Here is a 20,973-nt window from a genome sequence, read left to right as displayed (position 1 = left end):
TAGGCAGCCAGCGAGAAAGGGAACACAGCAGGGGAGTGGGAGAGGAAGAAGCAGGCTCCCAGCAGAGGAGCCCGATGTGGGACTCGATCCCGGAACACCGGGATCACGCCCTGAGCCGAAGGCAGACGCCTAACGACTGCGCTACCCAGGCGCCCCTGTATTCCTAATTCTTAAAACATTATGTGCTCAATAAATATTTATCAAATGAATGAAATTACTTACCCTCTCTAATTATGGGTTTCCTGATCTGAAAAATGGGGATATTAACCCCAAAGTTATTGCAGGAGGTAACTAAAAATGGGGACGGCATCTGGCTGGCTCAGTCAGTAGAGCATGTAACGCTTGATCTCAGGGTTGTGAGTTCAGCCCCACATTGGGTGTAGAGATTACTTGAAAATAAAATATTTAAAAGAAGAAAAATTAAATAAATATGAAATAATGTATATAAACGGTAGCACATAATAAATGCTCACTAAGCATAGCTGTTATGATTGCTCACTTTTTTATTTTGTCACACACTATTATTATTTTGAAAGTAAAGGAAAATAATCTTCCTATCCTACTTCCAAAGGTTATGCATTTTTAAAAATTATGAGGCAGTTCTTACTTTTGAAAGTTAGTTAGCATTATACATTTTTTAATTTGCATAAGCTGTATTTAAAATATTTAGTGTTCGTATCTGAGAATAGCTTTTTGCCCATATGCTCCTAATGTATTAAACAGTGTCATATCGATTTCATCTTAAATCTCTTTTTAATTTTTTAATTTTCTTCAATATTTTATCTATTTATTTGTCAGAGAGAGAGAGAGCAAGCACAAGCATGGGGAGCAGCAGGCAAAGGGAGAAGCAGGTTACCTGCAAGCAAGGAGCCCCATGTGGGATTCTTATCCCAGGCCCCTGGAATTGTGACCCAAGCCGAAGGCAGACACTCAGGCGTCCATCATATTCAATCTTTTTTTTAAAAAGATTTTTATTTATTTGTTTGACAGAGAGAGGGAAAGAGAAAGAGAGAGAGAGAGCAAGCAGGGGGGTGGCAGGCAGAGGGAGAAGGGAGGGAGGGAGAAGCAGGGAGCCTGATGCAGAAATCAGACCAGGTCCCTGGTATCATGACCCAAGCCGAAGGCAGACGCTTAACTGACTGAGCCCCTTCACATTAAATCTTAACTGTAATGTCCTATTTATGAGAGATAGGCTTTCATAATTATATAAAATACCCCCAGGAGGCAGAACAAAATACATAATAGGGAATAAGCAAAGCTTGTGAGCAGGGATGAAAAGTTGGGGAAAAGTTATGTGGCAGAAGCATCCAAAGATGCAAAATTTAATTTTAATATTTATCTTCAGTAAATCTGGACTACAAATTGGGTAAAAATTTAAATAATGCAGAAATATATATGAAGTAGAAAGTAAAAGTCCACTGTAAATCCATGCTTTCTATGCCCCAAAATAATCATTATTAACAGCCTATTGTATATTCTTATTGTGATTTTCTCTGCACTGACATACGTGTAAGTGTATATATCTCTTTTGTCAGAAATGGTATTGGACTATACGTACCTGGAAGCAACTTTTTTTGCATCACGATATATCTCCATGTCAGCATGCCTCATTTCCTCCCAGTTCCTCAAACATGCCAAACTAGGCTTACCTCGGGACCTTCCACACAACCCTAGAATATTTTTTCCCACACTTTTCAAATCTAGTCCCTCGTTTCCCTTTAATTCACTGCACAAGTGCTATTTATTTGGATAAATTTTTCCCGAAGAATTTATAGAGTTCTCCCCACTGTTATTCTCTGTAACTACACAATATCTCTGTTGCTCAGAGCATGTCCCACAGTTTGTAATTATGCGTTTGTTCACTTGTTTTCTTGCCTATCTTTTCTCTCCAAACTGACTCTCACAAGGACAGAGACTAAACCTGTTTCATTCTTTACTGGACATTCGGTGCATAACACGGTGCCAGGCACATACACAGTAAGCTCTTAATAAATAAATGTTGGAAGAATAAATAAACATATAAGTAATGCACCAAAAAAAAGTATATTTGATCTTTCATTTCCTATACATGATGGATAGAGCATTGCCTTCCTTTTTTTTTTTTTTTTCCCAGTCTTTATTTACTCTTAGTTAAGGAACAATACCGTAGTTGTCTTGATTTGTACCTGAGATTTGTTTTAATTAGGTATGGCAAGGTGACAGACCCAGAGACAACTCCTTTGAAAGAAGAGTTTATTTTTACAGTTTCCACGGGGAGGGGGCATGCCATACTGTGCACGGTCACGTGGGAAGCACCAGCCAGGTGGGACGCCGAAGGAGTGAAAGAGAAAGCAAGGCCCAGAGCATGTATTGTGGTTTCTGCAGGAAGGAATGGACAAGGCAGTACAAGAAAGTTTGAGCAAATTTGGGATTGGATAGTTGGAATCGTGTTGGCAGGCTCTTGTCTATAATGGTGGTCTCCACTTGTCCAATGTCTGGCCCTGGAGTAGTTTAGAGCAGGGGAAATAGTGGCTTGTATATGAGTGAGATAATGGAGGTAGTTGGGGATATAGACTTTGGGGGGGTTGGTTTGCATATGAAAGGCACAGTCGCAGGGGAGTCACCTGCTGTCTCTAGGAATTAGCCAGCCCTGGAAGGGCTCCTCTGTCACAAAGGCCACCAAAATGGCAAAATCTCACAAAATACACAAAATAAAAAGCATGATTAATACATTTCCAATTTATGTATTATGAAATTCATTCCCTGATCAAATTCTTCAGATTAACTACAAACCCTGATTACTATGTGGTATTTTAAGTACACTATATATTTATGCAAAGCATACTATGATATACACTGATTTCAGAATAATTTCTGCTATGATGATTTAATACATATAGTTTATTCAAATAATTTGTGTAATATTGACATATTCCTTTGAGTAATGCTTGGGTTATTTATTTGAAATAGTTTTATGGAAATAAATTAAAACATTTAAAAGCAGACAAATCTCTCTTAGCCAATACTACACTATTTAATCTACAAATAAATTACCTCTGTCTCAATATAGTATTTAAGAGCCCAGAAGCAGCCTATTCTTCATAAGAGGTATGGAACATTCTGTAGGAAATTAAATATTTGTGTGTCTATCTGTCCGTCTGTGAGAGTCTTTGTTCAATGCAGGAAGATAGGCAGAGCCTAGCTGGTTAAGTCTTAAGCGCTGGTCCTGCTCATGTCTAGCTGGGTGCTCCTAGGCAATTCATTTAACCTCTCCGCACACCAAGTTCATCAACAGTAAAGCACAGATAACAGTCATCTTTACCAGATGAGCTTGTTGCGAGAAATCAATTAATGTAAATGTGATTGTGTTTGTAAAAGTGTTTAGTAACTGCAGTGCGTTAAGCACATGTGTTTAGAATTTACTCTTACCGAAATGCACTGCAGGGACTTTTTCAGAAGGTTTTTTGTTGTTGTAATTGTAGAAATGTTCAAGGGCAAGATCAGAGGAGGGAACACTAAAAATTGATTCAGGAAAAGAATAATAATTCACTGTCTATTTATATAGGGAAATTTCAGATTTGAAGGGTACTTTCCATCAATGAACTTCAAAGAGCTTTGAAATGTTTATTTATTTTCATAATATTTTGAAATCAGTCAGGCTAACGTTGTCATCATCTATTCTCTGAAAGGGAAATAAATTCACAGCAAGTTACATAACCTGCTTGAGTCAAAAATAGAGCCAAGTCTTTCAGTTTTGCCCTGTACTGCTCAGGAGATTGTAGCTTCCTACAATAAGCACGTTTTTTGCTGGAATCATCTAAGATTTGGTTTTATCACAATACTTAACCAAAACAAGCAATTAAAATATAGAAAGTCTGTCATCAAGGGGCGCCTGGTGACTCAGTCGGTTAAGCCATTGGACTCTTGGTTTTCAGGTCAAGTCATAATCTCCCCGTCGGGGAAATTGAGCCCCCATCACCAGACCAGAGCGCAGTGGGGAGTCTGTTTCCCCTCTCCCTCTAACTCTGCCCCCTCCCCAACCCGGGCTTGCATTCTCTCTTTCTCTGAAATAAATCTTTAAAAAAAAAAAAAAAAAGAAAATCTGACATCAAATCGTTATTAACAATTCATCAGTAAATAGGCCACATAAAGTGCTTCTAATATTCAGGCATTTGGTTTACACTTAATGAAGTTAAAAACCTACATCCTCTCCTAAGGTCCCAGAGTGACCATTCTTGTGTACTCTGGGCCACCCTTCCCTCTGATCTCATCTAAAGAACCAACATTTTCACATTCTTCTTCCCTAAAACTTCCGCAAGATGTAGAACTAAATCATAGGACCAAGTTCAAGGCGCCTTCTTTGGCTTACAGTCTCTATTTTCTGACTCAAAAATGCCTTCCTCTGCTTCCAACTCCCTTTATACTTAAGCCTCACTGAACTTCTTGCCATTCAGATACAAGGTAGGGCTTTTCCCTGCTCTGCCTTTACCCTCCACGTTAATTCCACCTAAAATAGCAATAAGAGGTTGAGGGGAGAAAGACAAGGCTATGCTGTTGAATACTTACTGAGTGCTCTGCATACAGTACCCTATCTAATTTGCACAACAAACCCATGAAATAGGTTCCTCCATTTTGCTGATGAGAATATTCATTTTAGCGGGATTAAGTAACCTCGTCCAAGGTCACACAGCTAGTGTATGGCAGGACTAGCTTTGGAGCCAAAGTCCAACTCCAAGATCCATGTTCTGGCCTTTTCAGTATGGCTGACTCTCTCCATCCACTGTTGTCATCTGGCATTATCCTTCAGATTCCCCTCAACGTTTTCTTCCTTTGGCCTACACTGCCTCTCTCAGATGTAGTTAGCTGCGTAGTACTCTGTTTATACTCCTCTGTGAGTACTTATATTTTTAATTGAGCTACAATTCACATAATATAAAATCCATCTGCTTAGAGTTATAACTCATGGGGCCCCTGGCAGGCTCCAATGGTAGAGCATGGGACACCTGATCTCAGGGTCATGAGTTCCAGCCCCATGTTGGGGGTAGAGTTTACTTGAAAAAATAAAATAATTAAAATAAAGTGTACAACTCAGTGTATATTCAAAATGTTGTATAACTATCACCACTATCTAATTTCAGAATATTTTCATCACTCTAAAAGAAACTCCATGATCATTAAGCAATCTGAATACTAGCACCTTATCAGGTACATGATTGGCAAATATATTCTCACATTCTGTGGGACGATTTTTCACTTTCTTGATGGTATCCTTTGTTTTTTGTTTTTTTGTTTACGATTTTATTTATTTATTTGAGAGAGAGAGTGAGCGAGAGAGAGAAAGAACACAAGCCTTACAGGAGCTCAGAGGGAGCAGCAGCCCGAAGCCAGCTGCTTAACCGACTGTGCCACCTAGGCACCCATTGATGGCGTCCTTTGAAATACCAGTATTTTGGGGGGCACCGGCTCAGTTAAGCATCTGACTCATGATTTTAGGGTTGTGGGATCAAGCCCCCCATCAGGCTCTGTGCTGGGCATGGAGTCTGCTTAAGATTCTCTCTCTCTACCTCCGCCCCTCCCCTCCTCACCCCCAACCCTTGTGTGCCCTCTCTTTCTGTAGAAAGAAAGAAAGAAAGAAAGAAAGAAAGAAAGACCAGTGTTTTTAATTTTGATGAAGTTCAATTTATTTTTTTCTTTTGTTATTTGTGTTTCTGGTGTCAATCTAAGAAACCACTGCCTAATCTTAGGTCATAAAGATCTACTATGTTTTCTTCTAAGAGTTTAGCTCTTACATTTAGATCTTTAATCCGTTTTAAGTTAATTTTTGTAAATGGTTTGGGTAGGGGTCCAACTTCATTTTTTTGTACATGGATATCCAACTGTTCCGGCATCATTTGTTAAAAACAAAAACAACAACAATTATTTCCCTGCATTTAAATGGCTTGGCTCTTACCACATTTTTTTAAAAATATTTTATTTATTTGAGAGGCAGAGAGAGAGAGTACGGGTAGGAGGGGCAGGGCAGTGGGAGAGGGAGAAACAGACTCCCCACTGAGCAGGGAGCCTGATATGGGGCTCAATCCCAGGACCCTGGGATCATGACCTGAGCGGAAGGCAGATGCTTAACCGACTGAGCCCCCCAGGAACTCCCCCTTGCCACATGTTTTTAAATAAATGTTGACACATATCACATATCTGTACTGTGAACTTGGGAGCAAGTTTTTTTGTATTCCTACCTCCATGTCTGGCATGGGACTATGACATAGTAAACCCTCAGCAACGAATCAAAGAATGAAAAATTGGTTGAAGATTCCTAGTGTCAACCAACAAGTACCAAGTGCCAGAGACTTTGCTGGGTGCTGGGGAAATTTAATACATAAAGAAAGTTCACAGTCCAGTGAATTTTTCAAACCCAAAAGGGTCCAAGAGATCCCAGAATCCTACAATTCTAGGCTGGAACTGGTCTTGGAGATCACGGACCTCATTTTCCAATAAGAAAAAGCAGGCCTTGAAAGGCTGCATAGCAACTTGTGGCCTATCTTATGTAAATTTGCCAAGGGACTCAGGTCCCTTTGAAATTACATTCTATTACCAGTTAACAAAGGATTTTTTCAGTGAGTCCTTGATAAAGCATTTTTTCAGTTAGTCCTTGAGAAATTCCCTTCCAGATGAAAGACAACTGCTTCTGTTTTATACCACACTTATCTTCTGAGATAACTGCTATCAGAGATTGAAAACAAAATTCCTCCACCCTCGCTGTACATAATTACTCCTTTCTCTGGATTTCTATGGATCAGACTTGCTCTTCACAAGATTAGCAATTTCTTCTGTACTGCCCTATTGCTTTCGATTGTCACATAATCTTGAATTGTTACTTATCGCAGGTTTATGTGTGACCTTCCTAAGTAGTCTGCTCCAACTCGCCTTAGAGGCCAAAACTGGATTTTATATGTTATTGTATGAAATCTAGAGCCTTGTGTCTAGGGAACATGCAGTACATGTTTCTTGATATTATTCGTCCATTTAAATAACTCATGTTTAAAATAAGAAGCTAGTTGGCCTAAGTGTCATTCTGTTTCCCCCCCTTCCACAGATAATAAGGCAGCTTACTCAGATGGCCAGGGTAATAGGCTCTAAGGAAAAAGCACCTTCTCTTATTTGGAAATTTTCCAGTGCCTCTCTACTTGCTTTCTTGAAGGAATGGAGAGACTAGCAGCCCAATAATTGGTGCATAAATATATTTAAGTATTTCTTAATATTACTATTAAAGTTCTAAAATTCTATTAAAATGATAAAAAATAGAATTCCCCCAAGAACTGAGTAAATTAAACTAACTCTCAAGGGAACTCTGAGTGGTAGTTTCAAAGTACTGAGTCAGAAAGTAGAGAAAGACATCCTGTTTCTCTTCTTATCTCAAACTTGCTTTCTAGTTATGAGATGGAGAAAGAAGATGGAATAATCTAGCCTCATATTGAATAGTGACTTGCAGGACATAACCAAAATCTTTCAACAGGGGCGCCTGGGTGGCACAGCGGTTAAGCGTCTGCCTTCGGCTCAGGGCGTGATCCCGGCGTTGTGGGATCGAGCCCCACATCAGGCTCCTCCGCTATGAGCCTGCTTCTTCCTCTCCCACTCCCCCTGCTTGTGTTCCCTCTCTCGCTGGCTGTGTCTATCTCTGTCGAATAAATAAATAAAATTAAAAAAAAAAATCTTTCAACTGTTTGGGTTTATTTTATTTTATTTTATTAAGATTTTGTTTTTTTAGGTAACCTCTATGCCCAAATGGACCTCGAACTCACAACCCCAAGATCAAGGGTTGCATGCTCTACTGACTGAGCCAGCCAGGCATCCCAATTTAAAATTTTGTTTTATGGGGCGCCTGGGTGGCACAGCGGTTAAGCCTCTGCCTTCGGCTCAGGGCGTGATCCTGGCATCATGGGATCGAGCCCCACATCAGGCTCTTCCACTAATGAGCCTGCTTCTTCCTCTCCCACTCCCCCTGCTTGTGTTCCCTCTCTCGCTGGCTGTCTCTATCTCTGTCAAATAAATAAATAAAATCTTTAAAAAAATAAATAAATAAAATTTTGTTTTATTTTTAAAGATTTTATGGGTTTGTTTGAGAGAGAGAGAGGGAGAGCACAAGAAGGTGGAGGGGCAGAGCGAGAAGGAGAAGCAGATTCCCAACTGAGCAGTGGAGCCCCGATGCAGGTTCCATCTCAGGACTGGGAGATCTTGACCTGAGTCAAAGGCAAATGCTTAACCAACTGAGCCACCCAGGCGCCCACCTGATTTAAAATTTTAAATTAAGACTAAATAAAAGGTTGCTAAACGAGAAAGAATGAGTATGTCGGGAGATGATACTCAGTATAATGTCATGCATCTTTGGGAATACAGTGAGCCTATTAATTGATTGTGATGAAAAACAAATTATGTGTGGGTTAAAGTGTTTCTCTAATTACAACAAATCCCAACAGCATTTTCACATGTGGTTAGATCATGGAAAACAAACAAAGAAAAAAGAAAAAGAAAAAACAAAACTAAGAATTTGGGGAAGGTAATTTTTTTCTTCATCTGCCAGAAATCACTCATTCCCTGTTTCAAATTCACAGTATTTTAAAATTATGCTCATGAATGAAAAGCTCCGAAGCAATGATAAAAATCATTGTCATCTCACTTCTCTGGACTTCACTTGCAAAACAAGGCCCAGACCTTTAGCTCCTCAAACTCATCAGCGGATCAGCAGCATAAGCATCCCACGAAAGCTGGTTTGAAATGCAGAATCTGGGTCCCATTCTATACCTTTTTAAATCAGAATGTGCACTGTAATAAAAACTCCTTTTAATCTGTATGCCTGTTAAAGTTTCAGAAGACTGAATTAGATGATACAAGTAAGTTCTAGCTAGTAAACTCTCCTAACCCACGACTCGAATTGAAAGGTTCCATGTTCCAATCAGAGTCACTTCCTTACAAGCTGTGTTTGACTTGAGTAAATAGATTGCTCAGCAAGCTGAACTAACTTCTTAGGCCACAGCTTTCACAGCTTTAAGGCAAACAGCAAATAGACTCGCTCTGCTGGTTTGGTGGTGCCAGCTTCCTTCCTCTTTCACTGAGATTAATGTTAGTATTTAAGTGGACATGAACCAATGTAAAATTTAAATATTAAATAATTTAATATATGTTAAATACCTAGAATTTTCTAAATGCCAAAAGAACTTACAAGGTAAGATTCCTGCTCTCAAGGCACCTAATGAAGATAGTAGCTTTGCTGTAAAAGTCTCTGTGTCCGGAGCGCTTTGCTGATTTAATTATGGACCGATGCGTAATTTGTTATTATCTGGAAGAAGAAGCCATAGCGATTCCGGGAAGTATCTCCTGCTCCAGTTGCAGGATGATAAGCCCAGTGTGCAGATGAACTAACTGTCAGCTTTATCTCTGGAGTGCTGTTCCCATTGACATTGTATGTGTGATTAAGCAGCCAGAAATCATTATACATTGCGAGCCCTGCTTTTTCCTCTGATTTCTCTGTGGCCCAAAATAGACTATGGTTTAATTCAAGGTCAGCAGAAATTCAATATGAAAGTATTTGAGTCCAATAGGAAGTGGGTGGAGGCTGCAGAGAAAATGAGTGAGGCGTCTGTGGCAGGGGAGAGGGGTTGTCTGTGCTGGGGAGAGGGGTTGACTCTAGAGGATGTGAGAAAGAACTGGGTCATTGAAAAGGCCAGTGCTGGGGTGAGTGAGCGGCTGGAGCAGCGAGAGTTTATTAGATAAAGTTTACATTTTCAATTGAATGTGCCAGCCTCAAGAACAGGTTTGCTTTTTCAAATTGGAGGGGAGTTTACATTTAATGGTTGATTGCCGTTAGTGACAGCATCCTGGGTATGCAAACATCATGAGACAATGACACTTCTAAACGAAGTTTCTATGTGTTGATGGAGGCTCTTTCAACATGTTTTGTTTTACTAGTCAACTTTGTGCCTTTCGATCTAGCCAGTCACCAGTGGGTTCTTCTGGCTCCCAAAGAAGACGAGGCAGGGTTCGTGAGCTGTTGCAATTACTCTTTATCACTTTTTGGCACACAGCTTGCTCTTTGGGTTTTTTCCCCCTCTTTATTGGTATATGTCCTGACATTCTACCTGGGTCATACCTTTCTTGAAAAGGAGACAACAGTGCCTGACACCAATTAACCTTATAGGAGTTAATTATGCTGAGATTCCTTAGACTTCTTGGAGTATGCAGCAACTTTCATTAAGTAAATGTTGTATAATTTTTTGCATTACTGACTCCTCCACTTAATGGAGCTCTCCACTGATGGCTCACTAAAACAAACCTCTTCTTTCATGTGTTGTTGTATTAACATCGTTCTGCTTTATATTTTAAGATTTAAATAATTAGTCCGGTCCATCCTTCTCAAAAAAAAAAAAAAAAAAAAGTCTTTCCCTATCTTACAGATAAGAAAAATGTAGCAGGGGCGCCTGGGTGGCACAGCGGTTAAGCATCTGCCTTCGGCTCAGGGCGTGATCCCGGCGTTATGGGATCGAGTCCCACATCAGGCTCCTCCGCTATGAGCCTGCTTCTTCCTCTCCCACTCCCCCTGCTGTGTTCCCTCTCTCACTGGCTGTCTCTCTCTCTCTGTCAAATAAATAAATAAAATCTTAAAAAAAAAAAAAGAAAGAAAAATGAAGCAAAGGGGTATTGTTCAGTGTCAACAGACATTATTGAGAACCCGATATGGGCTAGGTACAGGGGACACAGTGATGAACCAATTACAGTTCCAGCCTTATAAACATGCAAGAACATAAACTATGATACTGTGCGAGATGTGCTATGTTTGATATATAAACAGAATGCGGAACAAGAGTACAAACAGAGAGGAAAAATGAAGAGAATGCGTACCTAACGGCCTAGTGGAGCAGAGGCTGTAAACGGTTCTTAGAGAAAGAGTGGGAGTCGGCCACTGGTGGGGACTGAGTTTGGGACACCATGCAGACTAAGCAGAGGATACTACAGGTAAAGAGACAGGGCTATGTTGTCATTGGCATAAATAAATGAGCTTCCTTTTCTGTGATTGTCAGGGAATGTATGACATGAATCTTAAAATTATTTTAAGGTCAAAGTGAAGACATTTTATTTTTTTAAAGATTTTATTTTTAAGTAATCTCTACACCTAACGTGGGCCTTGAACTCACAACCCCAAGATCAAGTGTCGCATGTTCTACTGACTGAGCCAGCCAGGTGCCCCAAAGTGAGGACATTTAAATAAGTAAGGCTAAAACTGCTGTATGTCATTATCTGTAGTGCGGGAGTGAGATTGGGAAACATAATGGGAATAAGTGTGTGAGGCTGGAGTGAAGGGAGTCCCCAGATGACTTGGAGATGAAGTAGGCCATGTCAATGGGGCAGGGAGAGGGCATAGAAGAAGAGGGAAGAAGGACTCAAGGGGGTATTCTCCATTCTAAATCAGCAAGGTTAATCAACATAATAAAAACCAGACTCTCTCACTAACCTCAGCTGTCAGGATTCCAATCAGGAATTTTGGTCAAGGCTTCTGCTCTTGAAGCTTACGTAAAACAACGTGATATTAAGACATGATCTCACGAGGCCCATGTCTACTATTTATTATCTCATTTGCCATTTTCCAAACATGTTTTTTAATTTTAATTTTTTTAAAGATTTTATTTATTTATTCGGTCTACTATTTATTATCTCATTTGCCATTTTCCAAGCAGTTTTTTTTTTATTTTAATTTTTTAAAAGATTTTATTTTATTTATTTGACACAGAGAGAGAGAGCACAAGCGAGGGGCTGGAGAGGGAGAAGCAGGCTCCCCGCTGAGCAGGGAGCCCGATGTGGGGCTCAATTCCACGACCCTAGGATCCCGACCTGAGCCAAAGGCAGAGGCTTAACCAACTGAGCCACCGAGGTGCCCCAAGCAGGTTATTTTTGCTCCACATTGGGACAATACTCTTGTGATCACAAAATGAGAAAATGTTGGCCAAAATATTTTAAATCTTTTAAGCCTGTGGATTTGCATGTTAATTAATTTTTCCTATTAAAGTTATTGCAGTGAGCCAAAGCAGGTTAATTGAGCCCAGTGCTCAACGTTTATCTCTGCAGGTCACAAAGTTCCCTCTCTCTCCCCGACAAATGATCAGGACTTGCAGTTTGAACGCTTTTTTTCTCCTTTTAATGACATTACCCCATGCTCAGTGTAACCACTGAAGGATGCTAGGTTAAGGGCAGCAGGCTTACCCAAAGCTGAGGGTGTTTGTAAGCACCAACAGAAAGAAAATGGGCTGTGGGAGACTTGGTCACAGTGTCTACCATTGACTTTCCATTGTGTACCATTTGATTCTCAATTGAGGAAAAGGCATCAGAAATACCGTAGCAGGATTTATTAGATGACATAAAGAACATGGCAAACAAGTTTTCATATTTGATCCTGACTGCAAGACAGGTGAGGCTCATTAAGACTGAAAATAAAGGTCAACCTCTTCTGATTATTCTTGTTGGAGCAGCTCAATCTATAGAAAGGAAGTAGAATTTTCCTAAAGATATGATTAATGGGATGCCAGGTTCCTTTTAAACCCTTTTACAGAATCGTCTTTTCTTTAAACTAAAGAGATGGCTCAATAGTTTTCAGGGTTTTTTCTGTTACTGAAAATAACATAATTTCTGTGACCCGATCATCCTATATGCATAACTCTTTGTACCTTACATCTGTTTTAATTGCATCACATTGACTTTAAAAACTAATGTCAGAGCACTTCCAGAATGGAAACACGAGGAGCTCCCTAGATATTCTCCCTAGTGAAACAACCATAACTGGTGAAAATTATAAATAAAAAATGACCATCGGATCAGACCATGGAGCCATTTATGGCCCAGGGCATTGTCAGAAGCACTGGGGCAATCATTTGCCAATTAGTGGAGGCTAACAGCTAGGAGTAATATCAATAAAGGCAAACCAACCAGAAGCTGGATAGGGAGAGAAGGAAAAGAGTCAGAGAACCTGACTAAAACCACTGTCATCCCCAGGGGCGGGAGAAGGAGTCAGGGTGTCAGCACACATGCCAGAGCCCCGGGGAGACATCAGAGCTGCACACTGTGGGGGAAATGAACCCTACTGAACTCGTCTGGACAAGTCACGCAACAAATACAGACTTGAACGACAATGACCACAAACCCTGGAGCCAGTCTGGATCGGTCTCCAGAGTTGCTACAGTGGAAATGCACAGTTTGCAACAAAAAAATAGTGAGACATACAAACAGGCAGTGGAGACCCAGGCTCATAGAAACTGGCCTTGAGAGGATGCAGATGTTGGACTTAGCGGAAAAGACTTCAGAACGGCTATCATAATTGTGTCCAAAGAGCTAAAGGAAACAATGCTTATGAGTGCGGATTCGCGATTCCTCAGCAAAATACTAGCAAACCGAATGGAGCCGCATATAAAAAGGATGATGCGTCCTAACCAGTTGGGAATTGTCCTAGGAACGCAAGGTGGGCTGACATCCAAAAATCAATTAATGTGCCATACCATATCAATAGAATAAAGGACAAAACCACAGGATTATCTCAATAGATAGAGAAAAGGCGCTAAACAAATCCCAACACTCTTNTCTTTCAAAATAAAAATAGTCTGGCGCCTGGCTGGCTCAGTCCGTAGAGCGTGTGACTCTTGATCTCCCTGTCTTGAGTTCAAACCCTATGTTGGGCACAGAGTTTACTTTAAAAACAAAGAAAGAAATAAAGTCAACAAACTAGGAATAGAAGTTCCTCAATCTGAAAAAGGGCATCTGCAAAAAAAAAAAAAAAATCTAGAGTAATCACATCTGATGGTGTAAGACTGAAAACTAGCCACATAAGATTGACAATAAGACAAAAATGTTCACACTCTCCTCTTTATTCAACATAGTACTAGAAGTTCTAGCTAATGTATTCAGGCAAGAAAAAGAAATAGAAGGCATCCAAACTGGAAAGGGGTAAATCAATTTGTATTCTAAAATGGCATAATCTGGTGTATAGGAAATTCTAAGGGATCCACCAAAACACTATGAGAACTAATAAATGAGTTCAGCAAGTTGTAGGATACAAGATATATGAAAAATTAATTTTCTATACACTGGCAATGAATAATCAAAAAATGAGATTAGGATGGTAATGTAAATTAACACAGCCACTATGGAAAACAGAATGGAGGTTCCTTAAAAAATTAAAAATAGATGACATGCAGCAATCTCAGTTCTGGTTACTTAGCCAAAGAAAACAGAAGCACTACCTTGAAAAGATATCTGCACCCCCATGAAGCATTATTTACAATAGCCAAGACATGGAAACACATATTTACAATTTACAGATTCTTATTGATGACAAAGTAAGCAATAAGCCTCCTCTGAAAATAGTAATTACCGTCAGAGCATTAGGCCAATGATGAAGGATTTTTCAAACTGATAAGAATCCAAAATAAAAAGCTTTTCATGTCATACGTTTCTAAATTCTCACTTCCCATATAACGTAAATTTCCTTTTCTAGAGCATTATATAATCTTTCAAATTTGTCATAAGCATCCTAAATTTTCTATTAAGCCAATTAAAATTTCACAATCTCACTTCAGAAATAGCTTATATTTCAAAATTAATTGATTCATATTTAACATGTTGATGCAGGTCCCCAATTCTCAATACTCTGATACCAAGTCTTTCCACAAGAATTTTTTATTAAGAGTTTATAATCCAGGGGCGCTGGGTGGCACCGTGGGTTATGCATCTGCCTTCAGCCAGGTCATGATCCCAGGTTCCTGGGATCCAGCACAACACCCTGCCCCCCCCCCCCACGCGGCCTCCCGCTCAGCAAAAAGCATGTTTCTCCCTCTCCCTCTGCTGCTCCCCCTGCTTGTGCTGCTCTATGTCAAATAAATAAAATCTTAAAAATAAAGTGTTTATAATCCAAGTTTGTAGCATTTGAAAGACATCATGCCAGACTAAGTGTCAGACGTAACTGATGAGTCAATCCTCTAACCCTATTTTATCATAGTAGAGAAAGTTATTTCCTTGATTATTCCAACCTTTTTGGCATGTGTCGGTGCCAGGACTGATGCAGGAGCTGGATTCATGTATCTGTAATTGCAGTATGTGACAGAGCCAAGATCAGTGGATGATCAGAGACTAGGCTACAAGGTCGGATCCTTTATACTGCTATCTCTGGCTAGGCAGCGGCAGAAAAAAATACAAAAAAAATTTTTTTTTCTGCTGGATGGATTGGATAAATACTGTGCACCTGTGCCATGCGATGGCACTATACAAGGGCCTAGGTATGGGGGCTGCAAAGGAAGAAATGTCGGTCTTTCATCATACCTTCTGGTTGAGTTTCCTCCTTTATTACGTTCATTTTTACATTTGTTACATATGTTATTAAATTCTTTCCATAAAAGAGCCTGTGCTGAGCTGGTAACCAAAGTCTTGCTTCCCAAAAAAGCGCTGTATAATTGAGATATTTATGCAATTGGAAGGGAGACTTCATCAGGCAACAAACTGTAGATCGTGACGAAGCCCAATCATTTGCAGTGACCTCAGATGCCCAAGTTGAATTCAGGATTTCCGAGCCGAACACTCCCGGCGGCGTGCAAGCTGGAGACAGCCTCAGTCGGCTAGAAGGGGAGGGTGGTTTTCTACGTAAAGAACCTCCAGTCCCAGAATCCCATCGGGACTCCAAATCCCAGAAACCCGGCTGGGCAAATCTAGCTCAGTCCCTAGTCGGCCGACCGCGGACGCCACCAAGTTAGGAAACAGGGGTGAGATGCCGCAGCCTTTGTCCCCTAATGTTTTCCTTGCAGGAAAGGGGCCTTTTAAGGAGAACTGTGGCATTCTCTCAGTCACAGCGTCCAAGAAAGCCTCCCTCCCGGCCTATTTGATGTGATAGCCAGCGTCTCCCATCGTCTCTCCCCTTTTCCTAGCCCCCGTAAGAATGGTTCAGCCGGGCGCTGAGGCTCCTTGAAAAGGATCGATGGTTGCGCCCGCCCTCCCCCGGAATGTGGGCCTTTGGAGCGAGCGAGGTGGGAGGGACCGAAGCGGGGAGGCGTGCTGGGCCCGGGCGGCGGGAGGAGCCGCGCGGTTCCGGCTGCCCCGGCGAGGCGACCCTTGGGTCCGCGCCGCGGGCGGAGTGGACGGGTAAGCAAGCGGCAGCCGCGGCTCTGGAAGAGGCTCGGGCAGCGGAGTCCCCCACGGCGCCCGGCGCGCCCCCCGCACCCTCGGCCTCCGGCGTTCAGGCGGGGGAGTAAGGAGATGCCGACCCAGAGGGACAGCAGTACCATGTCTCACCCGATCGCAGGCGGCGGCAGCGGGGACCATTCTCATCAGGTCCGGGTGAAAGCCTACTATCGCGGGTGAGTGTCCCAGAGTAGGGGTGGGGGTGGGAGGGGAGAGGAAAGGCCCTCTCGACTTGGACTGGAGGAGGGGAGGGTGAGGGGCTGGAGATGTTGTGGGCGAATTGGTCCGGGCGGGCGACTCTAGGGACTCGGGATGGGTGACCAGGTGGTCGGGGGAGGAGCATGGGGCGCTACGTTGGGGCACCCCAAGGTGTGTTGCGGGGTGCCGGGGAGTCGCGCGGCGCCGGGGAGTCGCGCGGCTGATGGTCCAGACTAGGGTCCGAGGGAGGAGCCTTGGAATAGAGTAGGTCCACCTGGTGGGTTCGAGAGAGACTGGCTTACTAAGAGATTTACAAGGGCTTTACGTCATTAAGTCTGAATGTGTTTGGGATTGAGAGTTGATTCGGAGTGATGCCTCAGTGAACTAAGTTTGCTAGGGGCTGAAAAGACAGACTACTTTAGTTTGCTGGCTCTTTTGATTACCAGAAGGCCTAAAGCCTCTGGTTCTCTAACTCAGGTTTACCTTCCTCGCCTAGAAGAGTTCACAAAGTGTATCCGGACTATGGTCAGGTTGCCTGTGTATTGGGCATAGGAGTTATTATTGAAGAGCACAGTTGACGCGTTTTTAGGGATGTGCGTTAGGTACTTATGTCTCGTCAAGATTAGGTTGTATATGTGTGAATTAAAAATTTGTGAATGCTTCTTTGTTAGTGTTGCTTGAGACCATTTGATAGGGGGAGATACTGCAAGGAGAGAAGAGGACCGGCCGAGGCACAGTTTTAAAATCTGTGATCTTTACTCCTGTTGTTACTAAGTTATAACTCCTGTGCTTACCAGGAATAGCCTAGTCCTAATATTATTGTCTTAACTCATGTTCTATAATCAGTGGCCTGAAGTATCCCCCTTCCTTTGAATTCTGTGGTGGTTTGAAAGAGGAGATCATTACATTTAGTAGCATTAGAAAGGTGAAATGTTAGTGTGACCATGAAGATTTGAAGCTAAGGGTTAACAGAAAACCCAATGGCTTTGGCCTGTCTTACTGTTTGTCCAAGCAGAAGTAAATTGCTTTAAAAAAAAACTCAAGCACTAGGAGGTTGAAACTGCAATGCATACTTTTACATTCCTGAGGGGATCAGTGAAGATAGCAAACTTTCAAAACGCCTCTCTTGTTTTGATTTCAAAGGCAGTAGAAGCCCTAAAATGTGTTATTGATTTGATGTAACGACTTACTTGTTCACTTGCTGCCATGTAGCCTCTGACCTCTTGTTAATTAGCTTGACTGTATTCAGCAATAGCTTACAAGAATTATTTTGGACAGTATCAGTGTTTTTGCTTAAACCGATCAAGGAGGTCTTCATTTTAAAACAATACCAAGAAGTGTGTGTATGTGTTTTGGAAGTTTGTAGTGGTCGTAAGAGCTGTGCTGACTGGAATGTGGTCAGCTGTGACCTTTGCACTGCGGAAGGAGAAAGCTTTGCTTCCTTTACCTTACCTTTAATTTGATGGATGAGATATTTCACTTACCTTTTTTTTTTTTAAGAATGGTGATTAGTCATATAGGCTTTTTTTTTTTTATAAGATTTTATTTATTTATTTGACAGTGAGAGAGCACAAACGGGGGAGCAGCAGAGGGAGAGGGAAAAGCAGGCTTCCCGCTGAGCTGGGAGGGGGGGGACGTGGGGCTCAATCCCAGGACCCTGGGACCACGACCTGAGTTGAAGGCAGCTGCGGAACCAACTGAGCCAACCCAGCGCCCCTTACTTTCCATTTTATAAAGTTGACAGTCCATGAGTTATTAGGCCCAGAAAATGAAGTATATAGTAGGTATTTCCTTTCTTTTTTTTTTTTAAGGTGTCTCATTATTGACAGTTAAAAAAAAACTGGATTAAATGAATATACTCACATGGTAGGAAGGTGCAGATTGTACAGAGGTATAAAATAAGTGTCTTCCATCCCATCGTCCCAACTCCCAGAGGTATACTGTTGACAGTTTATTTCTGTTATTCTGGAGGTTGCCTTTATTACTTTAAAGTTATGCTTTGTTTCATGATTCAACTTTAGATAATACCTATTAATTCCTTCCTCTCAAAGATGAGAAATTGGGTGAATACTGACTTTTGCTTACCCTTCTCCTGGTTGGTGCTTCTCAATTTTTGATTGTTAAACTATTATTTTCAGCTCTCTGGTTTATATTTAAGACTTTAAACAATGTAAATTAGTGGCTTATTAAATTTAGATAGTTTCCAGTGATTTTAACTATGAAGAGGAAGAAATTAGTTTTTCCTTCCTGCTTTTATTGGTTTGACAAATGTAAATAGGCCTGGTTAGTAAATCAAAATTATTGTAAACTTCTCCTTTGGAAAGAAATCAAAGTCTGTTATATTTTAGGAATGTAGGTGTCATATTATCTTGGCTTATTGCTACAATTATTTTTACAAAAGAGAATAAAAGAGGACATATAACCCTTTTAGTGCCTAACTAAAATTTCTCCAAGACTTATTCAAGTTAACATTTTGTTTTTTAAAATCTATGAATTTTTGCTAAGGAATGAAGGAATAAAGCCCTTGCCCTTTATTGCTTTTTATTCATTGAAAGCTTTTCTAACAGTGCCTTCATTTCAAGCCTCATTTAAAGACAACATCAGCACTCTCTAAATTGTACCAATTTCTGTCCCCCGAAATTAGATCTGTTAAGATTATATGTTTATTAACAATAGTCTAAACTGGTGGTTTTGATATTACAGAGTCAGCTGCTCATTACTACAGATGAAACTAAAATGAGTCACCAATGAGGATAGCTAATAAACAGGTTGGCTAACTAGAACACCTACCTGATTTTAAAATAGAAAATCCTTCCTTTATATCAAGAAATGTAAGGACAATCTGCATTTGAAAAAAATTCTTTTCTTTCAGGCCATTATCGAGAAGTTTTCTCCTTATCCCCTTCTAACAGTATTTCTTTCCAGTGAACGCTGAATCTTGGAATAGCCAGAATTTTTTAGTGAATAAATTGCCTTCTCCTTTCAAAGATGTGTGTAGTGTTCTCTCATTCAGTTAAATTTGTTCTTAGTGCAAATGTGATGTCTCTCTAGATAACAGATTTAATTAGATTTTTTTCTAGTTTTTAAGCAGGAGATTAATAGCATTGAGAATCTGACTGTATTGGAGCGCCTGGGTGGCTCAGTTAGTTGTCTGACTTGATTTTGACTCAGGTCATGATCTTGGGGTGGTGAGATCGAGCCCAGTGTGGGGCTCCACGGTCAGTGGGGAGTCTTCTTGAGATTCTCTCTCCCTGTCTCTGTGCCCCTCCCCCAGCACGCACCCAAGCTTTCTCTCTAAAATAAATAAATAAATATTTTTAAAAAAAGAAGAATCTGACTGTGTCACGGCCTATAGACCCTTCTTTCCTTGACATGGGAGCTTGTCAGTGAATGGCCTTCCTTCTTCAATCATTACCTAGTAGTGTTAGGAGGAAGAGAAACAGGTTTTGTTGGTTAGTGATAAATTGCTATTGCATGTGCTTATCCTTATATTAAAGTTACTTGATATTATGGGATAGAGTTTAACAAGGAAATGTCTGGACTACTCATTTCATTTTACATTATAAATGTATGGGAAATTTTGCAAAAAGGTGGTAAAACTTGTTAAACCACTGCTGTTGAACAGTTATAAAATCTAGAGGATTCTTTCTGTGCACATCTACAAATAGGAAGAGATTAACTCCTTGTATATTTGGATTGTATAGCTGGTTCAGTGAAGAAGTATGCCGGATTTTTCTGTGAACAAGTCTTGGCAAGAGTTGTTTTTAAAAGTATTGCAAAATAATTTTAGCAATATAAAGTATATCTCTATAATGTTCTAAGGAAATACAAATAGTATATTGAGTTGGGAGTTGGGGGAATGTTAGTTACTGGTCCTGGAGCTTCTGGCATGGTGCCTAACCACAGGACCACTGATCATAGTAGCTTTATCAGAGAAAGAAAGGACTTGGTGGCCTGGTGCCAAAAACCAAAACAGCTCTCTCAGAAATTTGAATCAGATAATATAGAGATAAATTGCTTGTTAGCAGTGAAGACTGGAGCTGAAGAGTTAAGGGAGAGGCTAGTGAGGCCAAGACCAACCATGTGCAAAAGTCAGGTCTGAGAAAGCAGAGAAGGAAGCAGCTTTCTGCAGAAAAAATTCTTCCTGGAGGTCCATGATAACTTTCTAATACAACTCCCAACCCTCTTGTTAAGGGAACTTGAGTTTTGCTTTTTTTTTAATGGTTGAAATGAGCATAATTAAAACCTGAATTTTTAAAATTCCAGTCTTGCTTAGGATTTCACATATTACGGAGAATGTGTTTAACCACACTTTAATGAATACTGTTGAATGCCTAGTGCGTACTCTAAGGTAGGCACAGGGTGCTAGGGTGGACACAGAGGGCGCAGAGATGGGTGATCTAAGGCTCTGCCCTCACGGGACTGAGAAACTTCTAGGAGGAAAGGCATAGAAGAGTTAATAAAGGAGTGTGTATGTGGTTGTGTGTAAGGCACTTGCAGGGATGGGTATTGGGGAGGTGTTTGGGGTTTGGGAAACCTTCCTAGAGGATGAAATGTTTGAGGCTTTTAAAGGTTAAATAGGTTTGCCTGGTTGAT

General features: G+C 40.9%; 1 protein-coding gene across 1 annotated transcript in view; it reads left to right on the top strand.

Annotated features, from left to right (window-relative positions):
* The first annotated feature begins 16,036 nt into the window (after positions 1-16,036).
* Positions 16,037-20,973, top strand: part of PRKCI (protein kinase C iota) — a 73,476-nt gene continuing 68,539 nt past the window's right edge. Inside the window, exon 1 of the mRNA XM_008705387.2 lies at positions 16,037-16,355. Coding sequence (XP_008703609.2) covers positions 16,255-16,355 — 101 coding nt within the window. The 5' untranslated portion in view covers positions 16,037-16,254. The remainder of the gene's footprint in view (positions 16,356-20,973) is intronic.

Source organism: Ursus maritimus, unplaced genomic scaffold, assembly GCF_017311325.1.
Source record: "Ursus maritimus isolate PB19 unplaced genomic scaffold, ASM1731132v1 scaffold_4, whole genome shotgun sequence".
NCBI classification, from domain to species: Eukaryota; Metazoa; Chordata; class Mammalia; order Carnivora; family Ursidae; genus Ursus; species Ursus maritimus.
This window is presented reverse-complemented; position numbering and strand designations above follow the sequence as displayed.